The sequence below is a fragment of the Cetorhinus maximus genome, chromosome 3 (assembly GCF_964194155.1).
Source record: "Cetorhinus maximus chromosome 3, sCetMax3.hap1.1, whole genome shotgun sequence".
NCBI classification, from domain to species: domain Eukaryota; kingdom Metazoa; phylum Chordata; class Chondrichthyes; order Lamniformes; family Cetorhinidae; genus Cetorhinus; species Cetorhinus maximus.
This window is the reverse complement of record NC_135881.1, coordinates 142073938-142093847: the sequence shown is the minus strand read 5'-3', so window position 1 is coordinate 142093847 and position 19910 is coordinate 142073938. Positions and strand designations below refer to the sequence as shown.

Genomic DNA, 19910 nt, shown 5'->3' with positions numbered 1-19910 from the left:
ATGTATGACAGTAATAACAATGTAAGACATAAGGTAAAATTTAATCACTTAAAATACATTGGATAAAGATTTGGGAGGAGGTGTAGTATAAGGGTCTGGCACATATAGGGTATTGTGGGACTGAGTACCACCCAAACGGTGATGTAAGAGAGCACATGACCTGCACCCAAGATCAGTTGAGTGTTGGACAGAGCTGAGTGTACCAGCAAGCATGGAGACAGCTCCTAGCTTGTACCCTTTACTGTATATTTGTAAATAGTTGTAAGAGTCAATAAAGACTTACAGTTAACTTACATGTGAGTATAAAGACTTCTTCAGACCTACCAAACTGTAACCAACACACTACGACACCTTCCAAACTTGTGATCTCCACCACTTAGAATGACAAGGGCAGCAGATGCATGGGAACGCCACAACCTGGAAGTTCCACTCCAAGCCACACACCACCCTGAGTGGAACTATATGGCCTTTCCTTCACTGCCGCTGGGTCAAACCCCGGAACTCCCTTCCTAACTGCACTCTGGGTGCACCTACAACACATGGGCTGCAGTGTTTCAAGAATGCGGCCCACCACCCCCTACCTTCTTAGGGGCAATTAAGGATGGGCAATAAATGCTGGATTCGCCAGTGATGCCCACATCCCATGAATGAATAAAAATTTTTTAAAATGCAGATCTTAAAGCTTTATTTTGCATTTCATTTTCAAAAACATCATTCCTAAAAACTGCAAGACGAGGAGAGCTAGAACTGGAGAAGGAGTAAGCTGATTCCCGTGTGAATTATCTCTAGTATCTTGGAGTTCTTGGCGACAGTTCATAACACAGCAGTAAATAACAATGTATTTGTGTTCTTCAGACAGTTCAAAGCTGTTGAGCAAAGGAGCCAATGTGTTTTAACATTAAACAAACCCGTCATCCAACCTTAAAATGTAGGTAAATGTGCCTTTCTGTTGGAAAGGGTTTTTTCCTTTTTTGCTGATGTGTGAAGGCTTAATGGTGGATATAGTAAATTTTCCATGCAACAGATAATTGAAGACTGAGATGAAGATTGGAAATCAGATTCAACAGTGATAAACACCAAACCTCAAGAATGTTTGCAGTTCCAATTCACTAGCAAGGGTAAATTAATCTAAAAATTGTACTTCATAAACTTCCCAAGAAGCTTGTAAAAAAAATTGGCAGATATTTAGAATACTTGCTTCATATGCTAGATGCTTTATTTTCAGCTAAATTTTGCATACTTTCTGTTTCACTTTTGAATTTTACATTGATCAAAAAACTAAGGCCTTGACAGTTTGGCCTGGATTTGCTTTAAGGGAATGTTTGCCGTAAGTGGTAGGTTTGGAGTAGGACCTCTGCCTGCTGTCCTGGCTCTACCATGACTCCAACTCATCTTCCCACGGGGGATGAATAATTTGTCAAAAATGTGGAATGGGAAAAGTTGGAGGACCACTTAAGGAGGGCAGAACCACCTTGAATACTCGAGCAAATTTTAAATTGAAGGCCTCCTTTGAGTATTTAAGGCCATCGTGGAGGGAGAGATAGCCTTCATAGCCCCTGTCCTTTTCTCTCCAACAACTGAAATAGTGGAACTTCAATTGCTGCAGCAAGGCTTACCATTGCCTCTCTCCTAGTGGTTTTTAGTGTTGGTGACAGTAATTGGGTGGATTTTCAGAGCTCAAATTACTGTCATCATTTAGATATAGCAAGGTGGTCACAGGCTGGCAGGAGTCCTTTCAGCCGATAGAGGCAAGAAATAAAACCTCAGTGTTCTACTCCCTACTTAAGAAGCCTGCAGCCTTTGGGATGATGCTAGCAATGAGAGCACATTTCCTCCTGTTTTTGTTAAATGCTTGTATTCTTAAAAGTTAAGGAATATTTGGAGTGGAATTCAGATTGATAGCGCCCTGGCGCTGTATGTTGTCCAAAACAGCGTCCATGGTACACATGCACACTTTTGGGGTGAGTTGTACCGGACACCATATTGGCGAGCGTGTTACCAAGGGTGGAGTTAATGGCCGCCAGAAATATGCAGAGCAAGAGTACTTATCTCCTCAAAATTACCCACTCCTGAGTCGACCGTCCATGCAGAATATCACTTCATCTCCATCCTCCCTTTGTTTTCCAAGGTCCTTGAACACGTTGCCACTTCCCAAATCCATTGCCATCTTTCCCAGAACTCCATGGGTGTCACAAATGACACCCTATATTCCTGCGACAAAGATGAACTTTCCCTCCTCGTCCTTCTGAACCCTTTCTGCAGCTGTTGACACGGTTGACTACACTCCTGTCTCCAACACCTCTCCACTGTCATCCAGCTGGATGGGTTTGCATTCATCCGGTTCCATTCTTATCCATGTAATTGTAACGACATAATCATCTGCAGTCGTTTCTCTTCCTGGTCCCTCACCCGTTAACTCTGATGTCCCCCAAAGATCTATCCTGGTCCCCACTACCAACCCCCCTTGACCATCTACCTGCTTCCCCTCAGCAACATCATCTGAAAATAGTGTTAGTTTCCACACGACACCTAACTCTATCTCACCACCCCCTCCCCTACTGCCTCAAAATTGTCAGACAAATTATCCACTATCCGGTATTGGATTAGAAGAAATTTCCTGCAATTAAATGTTGGGAAAACCAAAACAATTGTCTTCAGTCCTCACAACAAATTGTGTTGCTAGCTATCAACTCCATTGCTCTCCTTGGCAACTGTTTAAGGCTGAACTCTACTGTCCATTACCTTTCTGCCATATTTGACCATCTGATAAGCTTCCAAGCACGTACCCACGGCACCAATAAAACTGCCTATCTCTACCTCTGTAACATCACTCGACTTTGCTCCTATCTCAGATCTTCTGTTTCAGAAATTCTCATCCATGCCTTTGTTATCTCTAGGCTTGAATATTCAAACACATTCCAGCTGGCCTCTCACATTTGGGCCTCCATAAAATTGAGGTCTTCCAAAACACTGCTGCCCAAGTTCTAAATCACACCATATCCCGTCCGCCCATCACCTCTATATTCTCTGACCTACTCTGGCTCCCAGTTAAGTAACACCGCAATCTTAAAATTCTCATCTATATTTTTTAATCCCTCAATGAGCCCATCTTCCTTTCTCTATAATCTCCTCCAGCACCACATCCACAAACATTCACTCCCTCCACCACCAACGCACAGTAGCAGCAGTGTGTACCATCTACAAGATGCACTGCAGGAACTCATCAAGGCTCCTTCGACAGCACCTTCCAAACCCACAACCACTACCATCTAGAAGGACAAGGGCAGCAGATAGATGGGAACACCACCACCTGGGAGTTCCCCTCCAAGTCACTCACCATCCTGACTTGGAAATAGATTGCTGTCCATTCACTGTCGCTGGGTCAAAATCCTGGAACTCCCTCCCTAACAGCACTGTGGGAGTACCTACACCACATGGACTGTAGCGGTTCGAGAAGACAGCTCACCACCACCTTCTCAAGGGCAGTTTGCAGTGGGCAATAAATGCTGGCCTTGTCAGTGATGCTCACTCGCACGAACAATCAAGAAAAGCAAAAAGCAGAACCAGTTTTCTGACCCAAAATTTTAAATTCTCTTTCATGTGCTGTTGCAGTTGCTATTTTTCTTTCACATTTTCTTCATTTCTAGTGTTTCAAGTATTGTAGGGTAAATGGCACTCAGCTGAGCAAACCTTTCCATTTCTATTATCTGACACTGTGCTACATGCCAACGTGGTACTTTCAATGAGTGTGCCCAAGTACTATGATTGATCACTGTGGAAATACGTTAATCTAATGGCGGAATGACGGCACAGTCTTTGGTCTGCTTTGGAATAACCATGTAGGAGTTGGTAATGGTAAAGTTCAGACACCTGGCATAGACTAAACTGTAAGATGCCAAATGTCTGTGTTTTCTTTGGAAAAACTACGCGAAAAGGAGTAATATGTAGGCTCATGCTGTGCCAGGAACAAAAGCCCAATTTATTTATTTATTTCACTTGCTCAGTTTTTGCTTTCAGGCCAGCGTTCAACTGGTGCTAATGCAAATTGTTTTTTGATTTTGTTAGGTATATAATCAGGAAGCCCAACATCAAGAAAGCAGATTTAATCCTCTCCCATTTGTCCTGGTCCTCGTTATTACCTCCACCTGTGAAGGTAGGGGGAGGTAATGTTTTCACCCCTGTTTGTCTGTAAACAACATACCTCCGAAACTGAAGGATGGATTTCAACAAAACTTGCTACACAGATAGGGTACGGCCCAAGGAAGAACTGATTAATTTTTGCCAAAGATCCATATCGGGATTCTGGAATCTTTTAAAGGGTCCATTAACATTGGGGGATAGGGCAAATTGGCTTTTTTTGAGAATGTTGTGGTTTTTTATTTACAATGTTGTTGATTGTTTGAGAAAGTTGTCGATTGTCTCAGCTGCTGTATTGGAATTTATCACAGCTTCCAAAGTGTGAGCAGAGTTTTCAGGAGAGCTTTTAGGATGCGGATGGGCCTAAAGTCTTCTTTTCATCAAAAGATTTCTTTTTTCAGCTTTGTAGTTGCATCAACCAGACAGGGAAAAACCTTAAGGAAGAGCTTCATAATTGTAATAACATTGGGTTAACACAGCGTGGTGGAGGTATGCACTCTGTTGAATGTCTTCTTAACTTGTTCATTTTCTGTTACACAGGTAGTAGTTTTCTAACATTGCCAAGCAGGAGCTGAAAGTGCTTTCTAGGCCTGAGAAGTTACAAGGCTTCCATTTGCTTCCAACAACACTAAAATGTTCACACTAAGATGACAGCATTTGAGTTATGGAAAAATATCCCATTTATTTCTTTATGAGCAAATTTTGACTACCTTTGAAAATGCTGTTTCTGTAACAGTATTTTAATGTTAAATCTCCGTGGTCAAATGAGCTTACACCGGGTGATATGGGCTTGGAACTAAAGGCTTTATCAATAATGGAGGATTATATTGAGATAATGAAGGAGTGATTTTATGAATCTACACTGCCGGCAGGGAGCCTCACCCTGTGAAGTTGTGTGTGAGAAATTTTGCGTGTGTTAATTTAAATAGTTAGGAGGTTGCGCCCAACATGATTGGGCCTGGATTTTCAGCTCCTGATGATTACGACTCTCAGAAATCAATGAGATGAATAGCAGACTGATTCTATAATGAGCAGCGATCTGCTCTGCTAGATTACCACTCAGGTGGTGAAGGTGAATTCCATTCATCATCTCCGAACCAAAAGGTGGCCAATGGAAAACATATTTTACATTTTATATCAAATCCTGAAGCTAATATTTCTGTCTCATAGATGAAAGAATATTTGAAACTGACATTATTCCAAGAATTTAGTACTCAATAGCTTTTCAAGAGCCTTTTCCAAGGTGTTATTCATCATGTCTGGTGAGGCAAGAGACAGGTCACAAACCCTTACATGTAATTATCTCTGCTAAAACTAACTCTTGATAATATATTTACTTCATAGTTTTATACACCAAGCCATAATAAACAATAAGAAAGAGCACAGTTCTTAATTAATTACATGCCAGGAGAACTTTGAGATATTTACTTTTCAAGCGTCAGATCTTCATTGATTTGTGATGGTAAATTTGAGCTGACCTTCACATACCAGGAGCACATATAGAAAATGTACGGGTGCAGAGGTCAGTGCTGATTTCTGATCATTAAAGTTGTAAACACCTGCCCTTTAGTTATTATTAATACATTTGGTGATTACTTACGTTCATTTTTCACCCAGTATTATGCACTCTGAGATTTGATAAGGCATTAGCCAGATGTATAGCAAAGATGGTGTCCTCGCAGCAACTCTTGGCCCTGCCTCTGACTGCATTATGGCGTGACATTTCTGCTTCCCGTGCCAACTGTATTTGTGGCTTCTCTGAGCGATACTGATAACAGTGTAACATTTTGAGATTATTCTGTAAACTCATGCCCACTCAGTTCATCAAAGAAAATGAGTTCTTTCTAGACGATACAATATCGACCATCACAAAAGCAGATGTATGGATTACACAGTCACAGGTTCTGCCATTGCTACTTCACAACCAGCTGCTAGATGTGCACAAAAACTTCTGGAAGACTCTTCCTCTAAGTTTCCTTTCCTGTGGGGGTGTTTAATGCATCCACTCTGCAGAGTGAAACAGCTGTGTTTTGGAATGAATTTATATGTTTACTGTGGTGGAAGATGAGGAAAAGGGTGGAATTTTCCATGCCCGTTGGCATCGGGCGTGTTTGGGGCATGAGCGGAGAATATGGGAGAAGGCCAAAAATTGGTTTCACGCCATTGTGAAACCAATTGGCAATCGTCCGCTCTGCCCGTCAATGGTGGGCCGTGATTCCTGCCGTCAGACATCGGGAGCCTCATTGTAATACATCTGCATATCATTATAAGCCCAAACCGCCCAAATCATCACCCCCCCATGCTGGATCACCCGAGCATGTTGGCGTACTCCAACTTGTTTCACAACAGCATATAAAAGGCGTGCACTTGGCAGGCTGCACTTCGAGGGGAACTCGGAAGTGAGTGCACAGTAACATTGTGCAGCACTTGCTAGGGTCGCCTGTTGGACTTCAAGGTTGAGGCGCTGCGCATTCAGGCGAGAGCACAGGCAAGTCACATTTTCCCAGCTGGTGGACAGTGCGGTGCTGGGGCAAGGGCTACAATGTGGTTGAGGCGGCCTGGGAGGGACAAGGGCTGAACTGTGGTTGATGGTAGTGCATAAGCATGTGCTGGGTTGTGGAGGAGAGAAGCGACCACGCATTAGGGAAAGCTTGTACAAAGTGACCATTCCTCTGTAGATAAGACACTTCAGGCGCAGCCACATTGACATGTGTGGAGTCGGGCCTCTAGCTTATCTGCCCACTCAAGCAACGCAGAGGCCTGAAAGTGCCACCACGTGCTCCAGAGCTTTTCACCCCTCGGGCATAGGCTGCAAACTAATGAGTATTTTAGTGGACTGCAGAACAGTTGGGCGGCTGGGCAAGTTGTACAATCTCCTTGCTAAAGCTGGCCATGGAGCAGTCACTGGTGGAGGCGCTCACAGCCCCTTGTGCAATGTCATCATCCCGGTTTGGACCAGTCTCCCCCACGGTTCAAGCTAACAGTGCAGCCTTGCAGTGTGGGTTAGGAGAATGCCTGTGCCTGAGCTGAGAGCACAGCATGCAGTCCAGTGGGCAAAGCTGCTGCCAGTTGGTCAAGTGGAGTGGGGCAGAGGTGGGTGGGGTATCGGGCAGCCATGCAGCGCACTAAACTCTGGACAGCCAACTGGTGGCCAGAACTCTCTGGGATGTGTTAAGGGGCCTTCAGACTTAACCAAGAGAGATTCTTAGAGTACCCAAGCTAACCCAGGCATCTCCCTTTCATCCTGCAGGAGGAGTACATCAGAAGCATGTAGCCTGGTGAACTAGCTGTATGCCTCGTGAAGTACAGAGAGCAGAGACAAAGGATAAGAGAGCGATGGAGGCACCTGGCTGAGCAGAGAGAGGAGCAGGGAAGGAGGGGTGGCTGGGGCTCCCACACACACCGCTGAAGAGCCACAGCGAGCTGTCCTAGCTAGACCCAGGGTCTATAGACACTGCCTTTCATTCCTGCAGATGACCAACAACCAGTGTCGCCGAAGATTGCGCATGTCTAGGGAACTGTCTACATCTGCCAGCTACTGCATGATTTGTTGTCACAGGGACATGGAGAGCATCCACTGCCCAGGGCCGTAAAAGTGACCACACTGCTCAATTTTTATGCCAGTGGCTCCTTTCAGGGCTCCACTGGTAACCTCTGTGCGATATCGCAAGCCTGCACCCACAAATGCATCTATGAGGTCACGGACACCATATTTGCGAAGGCACAAAACTTTATGCAATTCACCCAGGACCAGGAAAACCAGGATGCAAGAGCTCTAGGATTTGCCCAGATCTCAGGTTTCCCACAGGTGCACGGTGCCATCGACTGCACTCATGTGGTGCTCAGATCTCTGTGGCAACAAACGGTCAACTATGTCAACCGCAAGGGCTTCCACTCACTGAATGTGCAGCTGGTGTGTGACAACCACAAATGCATCATGTAGGTCTGCGCACATTTTCCAGGGAGTGTCGATGACTCCTACATTCTCAGTCAGTCTCAGATCCCTGATGTCTTCCAGGGTCCACAGAGGCTGCAGGGTTGGCTCCTCAGGGACAAGGGCTACCTGCAGAGGACGTGGCTGATGACACACGTGTGGCGGCCTCAGGCTACAGCAGAGTGAAGGTATAATGCTGCAGTTTGTAACTTGGTGGAGCAAACCATCAGGATGCTGAAAATGAGCTTCCGGTGCCTGGACCAGTCTGGTGGAGCCCTGCAATACAGTTCACAGAGGGTGTCACGCATCGTTGTCACCTGCTGTGCCTTTTACAACCGTGCGCTGCAATGGGGAGAGGAGCTTGCTGAGGAGGAGATGGAGGAGCTAGATGTCTTCTCCGATGAGGAGAACTATGATGGGGATGAGGGCGAGGAGGTCCTTGAAGGTGATGATGAAAGCGATGAGGCCTCACACTGGCCAGATGAGGCAGGTGCACTCGGGAGGCCCTCACAGCTGCTAGATTTGTGGAGGATGACGACGACATGCAGTGAGGAGACACCATAGATCCTCACTTTGCATCTATGAACGTTTGGCTCCAGCCTGGCTGATGGCAGCATGAATACCCTCTGTGAGAATGCTCCTGTCGTAGAGATGCAGCGGAGGCTCTAATAGTCACTCGATTCCAGGAGGATGATGACGACATGCAGTGAGGATACTCCATAGATCTTCACATAGCCTCTGAGAATGTCTGACTCCTGTCTGGCCAAGGGCAGCTCACTTGAACTCCGTGATCAGGGTCATATCATAGAGATGCAGCCATAAAACTTTAGAAACACCTGATCCTTGTCAGTCTTCAGCACATGACCCCTTCAGGAGCAGTGTCACAGATCACAGATGCTGAAGAGATGGGGGCCAGCCCCACCTTAAAGATGCTGAGAGCACACAGAGAGGTTGAGGGAACTCTGTGACGCCGGCCCACGACATTCTGGCAGCAAGGACAAGCACTGTTGAGGTGCAGGCATCAATAATGTGTCCAGTGAGTGTGAGGCCGGACCAACACTTTGGTCTGAAGGGTGCACAAAGCACAGGGAAGAGGCCCTGGACTGAAACACATGCCTTTATGTTGTGCAGGAACCAAGGTTTCACATCTGAGTCATACGAATACTGCTCATCAGAACAAGGAGCCATAGGCAGGGAGACATTCTTGGGAGTTATTGACAATAGTGAATGTTATGTACAAGTGATTAACACCTGTGGCCAGGCTGTGCAACTACATGTTCTTAACCTTCCAAATCCTGCTGCTACATGTTGGTACTCCCTTGACATCCAAAATGGAGGTGGAGGCAGCCTGCTGACTGCTGCACCCTGTCTTTGACGACCTTGTTAGGTGTCCTCTGGAGGGCCGAGACCTGGAGGGCCCTGGCCTGCTTTTGGGGTCCTGCTGTGTGGCAGTGGCACCCTCCTCGGCCTGTGGATCTGGAGCTGCTGGGGTCACAGAAAGAGGGGATTCGGATGGGCCGGACACTCCCGGCGTCACCTGGATGGATGGCGCCATAGAGTGCACCTGCTGAACCTCCTTCGTATGGGTGCCCAAGGACCACAGGTTGACTCCTTGAGGTGAAAGGGTAGCTGGAGTGAGATCGAGCTGCTCCCCACCCCTCTCGTGTACACACTGTTGGAGACCAACTGTGGCAGCAGAATTGGAGTTCAGCCCACGCAGCAGTGCAGGATCGATGTCCTGGATGAAGGTCTCCATGGCGGCCGCCATCCTGCCAGTGCATTGGCATGCCGACGCTATCACCTCAACCTGAAGGCGGATGGACTCCTCCATTGTGCCTTGCAATCTGAGGAGTGCAGCGGACATCCCTTCCTGTTGTTCCTAAGCTTGCGTTTGCAGCTCCAGCAACTGTGATATGACGGAGTCCAGATGCTCGTCATCTGACTCGGACTCAACAGGTTTCTGGCCTCCAGCAGTCCTCTGAGTGCCAGAGACATGGGAAGACATGATGCTGCCGATCAGACAGTGTGATGTGCTCACCAGATTGTCATCCCGAGGCGACTCTAAAGCTAGGTCCCACCGAGGTGTGTGTCCCTGTGCTGGTGGAGGGTGTGGGTGAGCGCTGTGACATATCTTCAATGAGGGTACCTTCAGATTCCTCTTCAGAAGTTTCTTTGGGGATTTATTGGAATCCCTGGGTCGAGGAGTCTGTTGGTTGTTCTCAGATGTGCCTGCAAAAGGAAGGAGAGACAGGGGACTGCAGAACAGGACACATCACTCACGGCATGGTTGTCTGATGGATGTTGCACTGCTGGAACCTCACTTTGTAGAGCAGCACCGTCCTCACTGACAGCACAGAAACGGCCCCGATTGTCGCTGGCCAGCTAGATGTCTCTGTTTTCAAAGTCTGTGAGGACCTTGATTTGTCATTCCTCCACCGGTCTGTGACCTCTTCTTGCTGTGTGCCAGCTTGTCCTGCATGAATAGAGACAGAGAGAGGATAAGCAGGACACGTGCCAGGCCAGATGATAAGTATTCCTGGCATTTGTGGATGGTGAGTGATCCCATGGACAGGGTGAAGAAAATGAAGGTGTGTGTGAGAGAGTGAATGGTGATGTCCCTTGAACTGGCAGTGAGTGAGGGCCCTGCGCTTGTGTGATGGGTTTGTGAGTGTGTGAGTTGAGAGTGGTGTGAAGAATGACTAACCCTGGTGGAATGGGGCACTGGGTGGCTGTCCTCTTTTGCAGGGTGTTGGCGCTGACCACTGCTGCCACCACCTCCAATGCTGGATTGGTGATATTGCTGCCCATCCTGCAGCCTGGGTGGGGGTAGATGACATCACGGCGAGCCTCCACTGCACCCAAAAGGCGCTCGAAGGATGCGTTATTGAATCTGGGGACTGCAGTCTTCTTGCCTTCCAGGGCCATGTCTTCTGTGCAGCAGTCCTTGTCTGGAAGCACTGAGAGGGGTTCGCGCAGCTGCACTTTAAATATGGTGCCCGGCGTGATGATGGCAGCGAGGTGATGGTGTGGCGGGCGAATGAGAGCCCTCCTGCCATTGAAACGACATGTTTACTGGGAATGCATTATTAAAGCGGTGAGATTGGGACGAAACAGTGTGAAAAGTCGCCATTGCGGCCGGTGGGTAAAACGTCCTTTTTCCCATCCGCCACCGCACTTAGTGCAAACCTGGGATGATTCTGCCCAAAACCTCCATTAGATGAGCTGTTTGAGAAAGTAAGGGGGCACAGTGAGTTCAGCACTGGTCTTTCACCTCTTAAACCTGGTTTCAAATCCACCCCAGATAAGGTGAATGTCTTGCCTTATGTAAAATTAGGTTGTACAGCCTCAGTCCACTTCATGGATGCTACAGCACAAAATGGTTCTATTCTAACCTGGCACTAATTTGCAGAATCGCTGAGAAAGACCACAGGATGGCTGGTGTGAGAAATGGAAATAAATATCACACTGAGCCCACAAGAGCTTTTCTAAGGTTATGGCAAAATAAAGGGAACTTTATCCTACACTCGGCTGTGCTATATCAGACCTCAAGGTAATTGATGCCGATGTTTCCCAGCACTAACATTTCTCACCTTGATGAAGTTAGCACAAAATGTTGAAAAGAAAAAAAATATCAGCCTTTGAAATGAAGAATTGTCTCCTGCAATTCTGAAATAATTAGTTTTGATTGTGTGTGTGAAACATGACTGTATTTTGTCAATTTTCAAAAACATCTAAGACACATTTGCATCATTAACAAAGAAATGCACTATCAACGAATGATGAATATTTAAGCTTCATTTAGTGTCCATGCCCCAATGGCCTATAAATACTTTAAGTTCTTTTTCTTAAGTCCATTAAGCATTATTTATTGGTAACAAACTTCTTTAGAATCATTTCTTAAGGTCAAATTTATATGCAAATCAGGAGCGTTTGAAAAGCCAATCATTGGCAATGAATTCACATTCATAAATAGACTTAGCTTTTTTCCCTTTCCGAATATCTTACTTTCTTCTTCTTTTGACAATTCATCATGGTTCTTTTTTAACGAGAAATGAAACACCCTCCAGGCCATGGATTGCTCTATAGTTGCTACTAATGGTGCTCCTTTGTTGGTTGGTGAAACAGTATTATACATTACTGATAGGATTGATATGGAATGTTGTGTAACCACCTGGTATTGTATCTTCCTTTGGTTGGACAGCTTTGGATCAACACCAGCGCCAGGCCCTCATTGCAATCAAGGAAGCACTCTGAAATGCTTGCTTATCTGCAGTACTATCAGATAAGTTTTGAGGCGAGGAAACCTGATCTATAGAGGGGTTTTGCTTGAGGAAAATGATAAGGGTCACAAAATTGTTATATTTTTTTTTCCTTTGGCAATGAAGGAATGCCTTGAGATAAAAAATATTCACCATAGATTTCCTCCAGGAGAATTTGGTTTAAAGTTAAATGCCACCAGAGAGTTGCCAAACAAAGTGCTGCTACAGCTCGCCAGCTGAGGATGGTTGTCTGGTCTGGTGATGGGGAGGTGATCTTGGGGAGGATCTGAGTTGGGTGAACAGCAGGCTCAAAGATTTTTGTTAACCCAGGAAGAGTCCTCTGGCTTCTCCTGGGCCCACAAAAATAAAAACCTAACATTTCCTGGTCATATTTTTGAGCGACCAGCAGCGGTCTCTTTAAGGATCACAAATGGTAAAGCTTACATCTGTTTCAGCCATGTGGGCTACTCACCGTTTACATGTCTCACCTGAATACGACATCAGGTGGGCCATGGATGTCAGGCCACTGAGTTGCCCCTTCAATTTACAGACACAAAATGGCTGACATTGAGTTGAATCTCTTTTCCTTCCTTGTCCTTTTCTTGTCTCCTGTCTTCAACTATTAGGTCCATTTTCAAAATGGGCTTACTGTCAAACATCATGATGGTAGTATCTATAAATACATAGGGCAGGAGTTCCTGGAGGAACTAAGTATAATTTCTGCCTGCCCACTGCTCACCCCATCTAAAATCTTGTGTATTTTTACCAAATGACATACTGTATAATGTGTCTTATGCCATTGCATCTTATATTTGTCAAACAAACAGAAAGTAAAGTTTGTCAAAGACATTCCCATTTGTTATTATGGTTCTGATAGCTTGCTGCTATTTACCAAATACTAGTCTTACCTGCTTCCTGTTATATTTCTGTGTACTTCAGAGGAGTGACAGGATTGCTAGTCATGTGAATGTTGCAATGATATGCATATACATTCAAGAATATTTATGTTGAGAGCTAGTACAAACAGAGCTTGACCATTTGGTTAACCATAGAACCATAGAAAACTTATGGCGCAGAAAGAGGCCATTCAGCCCACCGTATCTGCGCTGGCCAAAAAAAGAGAATAAAAAAGCTAGCCACTCATTTTAATCCCACTTCCAGCATCTGGTCCATAGCCTTACAGATTACAGCACTTCAGGTGCAGATCCAAGTACCTTTTAAATGAGTCGAGCGTTTCAGCCTCAACCAGCAACTTAAGCAGTGAATTCCAGACGCCCGCCCTCTGGGTAAAAAAGTTTTTCTGCAGGTCCCCTCTAATCCTCCTACCAATCACCTTAAATCTATGCCCCTTGATAATTTACCCATCAGATAGGGGAAGTCTAACCTATCTAGGCCCCTCATAATTTTATACACCTCAATTAGGTCACCCTTCAGCCTCCTCTGTTCTAAGGAAAACAACCCTAACCTTTCCAATCTCTCCTCATAGATGCAATTTTCCATCCCTGGCAAAATTCTTGTAAATCTCCTTTGTACCCTTTCCAGACCAATTATGTCCTTCCTGTAATGTGGTGACCGGAACAGTACACAAAATTCCAGCTGTGGCCTAAACAGCATTTTATACAATTCCATCATCACATCCCTACTTTTGTATTCAATACCTCACCCAATAAAGGAAAGCCTTCCATATGCTTTCTTTCCCACTTTATCCACCTGTCCTGCTACCTTTGGGGACCTGTGAACATGCACTCCAAGGTCTATCACTTCATTGACCCCTCTCAATATCCTCCCAATTATTGAGTATTCCCTTGCTTTGTTTGTCCTCCCCAAATGCATTAACTCACACTTTTCCAGATTGAATTCCATTTGCCATTTTCCCGCCACTGAACCAAACCATTGATATCTTTCTGGAGACAATAGTTATCCTCTTCCTTATTAACTACATGGCCAATTTTTGTGTCATCTGGAAATTTCCCAATCATGCCTCCCACATTTAAGCCCAAATCATTAATATGTACACCAAACAGCAAGGGTCCTGCCACTGAGCCCTGTGGAACACCACTGGAAACCACTTTCCCTTCACAAAAACATCCATTGACCATTATCCTTTGTTTCCTGTCGCTGAGCCAATTTTGGATCCAACTTGCCACTTCTCTGTACCCTCTTGGGATCCCACTTTTCTGACCAGTTTGCCATGTGGGACCTTGTCAAATGCCTTACTAAAATCCATGCAGACGACATTCACTGTGCTACCCTCATCATTCCTTCATGTTACTTCCTCAAAAAATTCCATTAAGTTAGGAAGACACGATCTTCCTCTAACAAAACCATGCTGACGATCCCTGATCAATCCGTGCCTTTCTAAGTGACAGCTTATCCTGTCTCTCAGAATTAATTCCAATAAATTGGCCCACCACTGAAGTCAGACTGACTGGCCTATAACTTTATGGCCTATCCCTCAATCCTTTTTAAATATTGGTAGGACGTTCACAGACCTCCAATCCTCTGGTACCTTACTTGTATCTAGTGAGGAAAATGATCCTCAGAGCATCTGTGATTTCCTCCCTGGCTTCCTTTAACAACCTGGGATACAATCCATTCGGCCCTGGTGATTTATCCACCTTTAAGGGTGTCAGTCCCTTCAGTACTCCTTCTCTCAATATGCTTATTGTATCTAATATTTTACATTCCTCCTCCTTAACTGGAACGTCTGCATCATCCCTCTTCTTAGTGAAGACAGAGACAAAGTACTCATTGAGAACCCTACCCACATCTTCAGCATCAATGCACAAGTTACTATGTACATCTCTGATATAGACCCTACCCTTTCTTTAGCTATTCCCTTGCTCTTAATGTAAAAATCTCGGGTTTTCTTTGATTTTACCTGCCAGTATTCTTTTGTATCCTCTCCTTGCTTTCTTAGTTTACTTTTTTACTTCACCCCTGTACTTTCGATACTCCCTTAGGCTTTCTACAGTATTAAGCTTTATGTTACATAAGCATAGTATGCCCACACTAAATATCTGCATAGAGCCTTTCATTGTTTTATCCTAAGCCTATTATAATTGGAGAGTTTATACAACGTTGTTGCCATTTTGTGTCTCGAGACACTGACTTGTGCCATGTACCTCAGAGAATGATTGACTGGCAGGAACAGTTGTTCCAATTCACAGTATGCAATATTTTTTCTGCCGGGTTTGAAAGATGCTGCATAAATTGCATTAAATATGCCTAATTGTGATTCATTCTACTTCCAGCCGTAAGAAATGACAGAAACAAAAAGAAAAAGGAGACGCCAAAGCAAGAATGTTCAGAAAGCTACACAATGACAGCAGAATTAGAGGACTTAATTGAAAAGATTCGCAAAGCTCACCAGGAAACCTTCCCTTCTCTTTGCCAGCTGGGGAAATATACTACAGTAAGTATTGGACCACAGACGTTTGTTGCTTTGAGCCATGCACTGAGCGGTTGATAGGTTTTCCTGATTGAAAAGACATATGTATATCATAAGGCAAATGAAAAATACTCCAATTACTGGAAATCTGAAATAAAAAACTGAAAACGCTGGAAATACTCAGCAGGTCAGGCAGCATCTTTGGAAAGAGAAACAAAGTTAACATTTCAGGTCGATGACTTCTCATCAGCACCCATTAAGTATCAATGATCATGTAAATATAAGTAAAATTTTCAAATATACTGCTATACCGGTATGGCAGAACCTAAATAAATATATATCCTAACCTGTGATATGAGTCATAAATTAAAAGGCTAACTATCTTAACTGGGTGCTGTCCAGGTGCAAGGCCTTTGGGTGTGGATAGAGGTGCGTTACCATTAATAGGGCTGATGAAAATGAAAAGTTCAACATTCATGCCTTATAAAGGCCGCAGCATGATTAAAGGGGAAAGTACAGCAAAAAACCTTATGCTGGAATTATATTGATGTCACTGGTTTGTACTACATATTGAAGCTTGATTTTTTTTTAAATTCTGTCAGTGGATTCTGAATAATTGAAAGTAATGTAATTCATTATGACGGCCGCAAGTAAAAAATTGATGATCTCTGCTGTTCCCAGCTCTTTTAAAGTGCCCACCGACTGGGAATGCCTTTGTGCAGCTGTGCCATGGTCTGACAGTAACATTGCGAGCAAGGCTTTGGCTTCTCCTGTCCTGGAGGGAGATATCAAACGGTGCCAAGCAGTAGGCAGGGAACTATGGAAAGCAAGTGGGTGTGAAGAACGATAATAGGTGAGAAGAGGAGGATATTTGTCTGTTGTTAAGGTCTTCTTTTTATTCTAGATGGCATAGAATGAGTGCGTGTTCAGTGAGAGGGAGGAGATCTATTCCGTGATAGAGAAACAGCTGTTAATGTTCTGGATATGACCAGAAAAAATTTCTTCAGCAGTTTTCAGGAGCATTTGTAGTTGCTGCTCCTTGTCTGCCTGCAAATAAGCCATATTGGCAAACAAAAAAAAGTGAAATTTATAGCACTCAACGTTGCCTCCATCAGTAGATGAAAAAAAAACTAACTGCTTTCTGTAGCAAGTGCTGAAGCAGGAGCAACAGGCTTTACTGGGAGCAGTCTGCTCCTGAACTGTACCTTGCACTATTATAGGAAATGTGTGTGCAGAGGCATCTGGCACTCATTTGCATGTAGGTTAAATTGCTGGAATCCAAATTTAGCCCTGTTGCATGTATTTTATGTGCCTAAAGTAGGCATCAATAACCAATTTATCATGGCAAACTCCCATGCCCAATCAGCACAGACATTCAGGCCGCTGCTAAATTGACTGGGGCCTTTTTTTTAAGTGACTTAAGTGAGCACAGGGCTCATTTCATAATAGAAATAAAGCTCTTACGCTCAATTTGGATCTGAATTCCTAAATTTGTTTGTATTCGATTAAGCTTACAATTTACAGGATTGAAACAACCTAACCAGTGGCCCTTAAAGGAACGTCTGCAGGACACTCAAAAATGTAGAAACGCTTCCATATTTTGTGGAATTAGAAGGGAAAGGACTGAGCCTCCTGGATCCTGAAAACAACTGCGGGAAACTACAGGTCTGCACTGGAGTGCTGTTTTGGGCTGTATTAGAGTGCTGAGGTTGGAGTTTGGTGAGAGAGGGTCTTTTAAGGGTTAATTTCTATCTAAAGTTTTTTTTAAATTTAGCAACCAACTAACAGTTGCTTTTTGGGTTAGGAGAAGGTGAGCTTTAGTTCAGCTTTAAAACAGGGGTTATACAGGCTCTGCTTGAACTGTAGCTAGTTAATTAGTTAACTGGCTTAAACAGGTTTTCAGAAACTAGATTCAGACAACATAAAAGCAAGCCATCTACAGTGCAGCTTTTGTCTGCACTAGAGTGCTGCTTTAGGCTGCATTAAAGTGCTTAAGTTGCAGTTTGGTGACAGAGGGAGTTCGATGAAGAAGGAAGGAGGTGATCATTTCATTTTCTACCTTTCCTCAGTAAGAAAAATGGTGGTCTTAGTAAGTAGGACCTGGTGAGTATTTCTTCTGTCCTTAATATTCTCTATACTAGGGGATGTAAAAGTAAAGGGAGTAACTTAAGGGTAATTCATGGCAGGGCAGCTCGGCCAAGTGGAATGCTCCTCCTGTGCAATGTGGGAAGTCAGGGACACTTCAAGTGTCTCCAGCTGCAGCTACTGAAAATCCACATTTTGGAGCTGGAGCTGTGGCTGGAGTCACTGTGGAACTTCCGCAAGGAAGCATGGAAAGCATGTGCAGTGAGGTGGTCACACCGCAGGTAAAGAGTGCACAGGCAGAAAGGGAATGGGTGACTGCCAGACAAGAGTAAAAACACTAGACAGGTAATGCAGGAATCCCCTGGTTCAGGTCCATCTCCCTCTCTGACAGATTTTCCGTTTTGGATATTGCTGAGGGAGATGGTTTCTCAGGGGAATGCAGCAAGAGCCAAATCTGTGGCACCACAAGTGACTCAGCTGCACAGGAAGGGATAAGAGAGCGGGAGAGCAATAGTGATAGGGGATTCTATCATAAGGGGAACAGATAGATGTTTCTGTGGCTGCAAACATGACAGGAAGGTATGTTGCCTCCCTGGTGCCAGGGTCAAGGATGAGCAGCTGCAGGACATTCTGAAGGGGGAGGGTGAACAGCCGCTGGTCGTGGTCCATATTGATACCAATGACATAGGTAAAAAGAGGGATGAGGTTCTGAAAGCAGAATGTAGGTGCAAGGAAATAAATTAAAAAGCGGGACCTCAGAGGTAGTACTCTCAGGATTGCTCCCAGTCCCACGTGCTAGCAAGATCAGGAATAGGAGAACAGACCAGATGAATGCGTGGTTGGAGAGATGGTGTGGGAGGGAGAGATTTAGATTCATGAGGCATTGGGACCGACTCTGGGGAAGATGAGACCTGTACAAGCTGGATGGGTTGCACCCCAGTAGGATGGAGATCAATATCCCTGCAGGGGTATTTACTAATACTGTTGGGGAGGGTTTAAACTAGAGTGGTAGGGTGATGGGAACCTGAGTGGGGAGACACAAGAGAGGAAAACAAAGATAGGAATGAAAGATGGAAAAGTAGAAAGCAAAAGTGGAAGGCAGAGGAAACAAGGGCAAGCAGCAAATAAGACCATAAGGCGTAGGAGCAGAAGTAGGCCATTCGGCCCATCAAATCTGCTCTGCCATTCAATGAGATCCTGGCTGATCTGATCATCCTCAACTCCACTTTCCTGCCTTTTCCTCATTGATTCCCTTACTGATTAAAATTATGTGTATCTCAGCCTTGAATATACTTAATGACCCAGCCTCTACAGCCTCCTGCGGTAAAGAATTCCACAGATTCACTACTCTCTGAGAGAAGAAATTCCTCCCCATCTCTGTCTTAAATTTCTGCCTTAGTCTGAGATTATGCTCTCTGGCCCTAGACTCTCCCACAAGGGGAAACAACCTCTCAGCATCTATCCTGTACAGCCCCCGAAGAATCTTATATGTTTCAATAAGGTCACCTCTCATTCTTCCAAACTCCAATAAGTACAGGCCCAACCCACTCAACCTCTCCTCATAAGAAAATCCCTCCATTCCTAGGATCAACCTAGTGATCCTTAACTGGACTGCCTCCAATGCCAGTATATCTTTGCTTAGATAAGGGGACCAAACCTGTTCACAGTATTCTAGGTGTGGTCTAACTAGTGCATTGTATAGTTTTAGCAAGACGTCCCTATTTTTATACTCCATTCCCTTTGAAATAAAGGCCAACATTCCAATTACCTTACCTATTACCTGCTGAACTTGTAATTCAGCTTTCTGGGAGTCATGCACGAGGACTCCAAAATCCCTCTGTGTTTTAGCTTTCTACAGTCTTTCTCCAAGTAAATAATATTCAGTTCTTCTATACTTCCTGCCAAGATGCATAACCTCACATTTTCCCACATGATATTCCATCTGCCAAGTTTTTGCACTCTCACATAACCTGTCTATATCCCTTTGTAGACTCTTTGTGTCATCCTCACCACTTGCCTTCCCACCTATTTTTGTGCCATCCGCAAACTTGGCAATAGTACATTCACTTCCCTCATCTAAGTCATTAATATATATTGTAAATAA

The 19910-nt window shown here is 44.6% G+C and overlaps 1 protein-coding gene across 8 annotated transcripts in view; it reads left to right on the top strand.

Moving 5' to 3' along the window:
• The window catches only part of LOC144678947 (retinoic acid receptor beta), a 573064-nt gene that overhangs the window by 427564 nt on the left and 125590 nt on the right, over positions 1-19910 (top strand). For all 8 annotated transcript variants that reach the window (XM_078539063.1, XM_078539061.1, XM_078539065.1 and 5 more), the window contains one exon: positions 15585-15745. In XM_078539063.1, coding sequence (XP_078395189.1) covers positions 15585-15745 — 161 coding nt within the window. The remainder of the gene's footprint in view (positions 1-15584; positions 15746-19910) is intronic.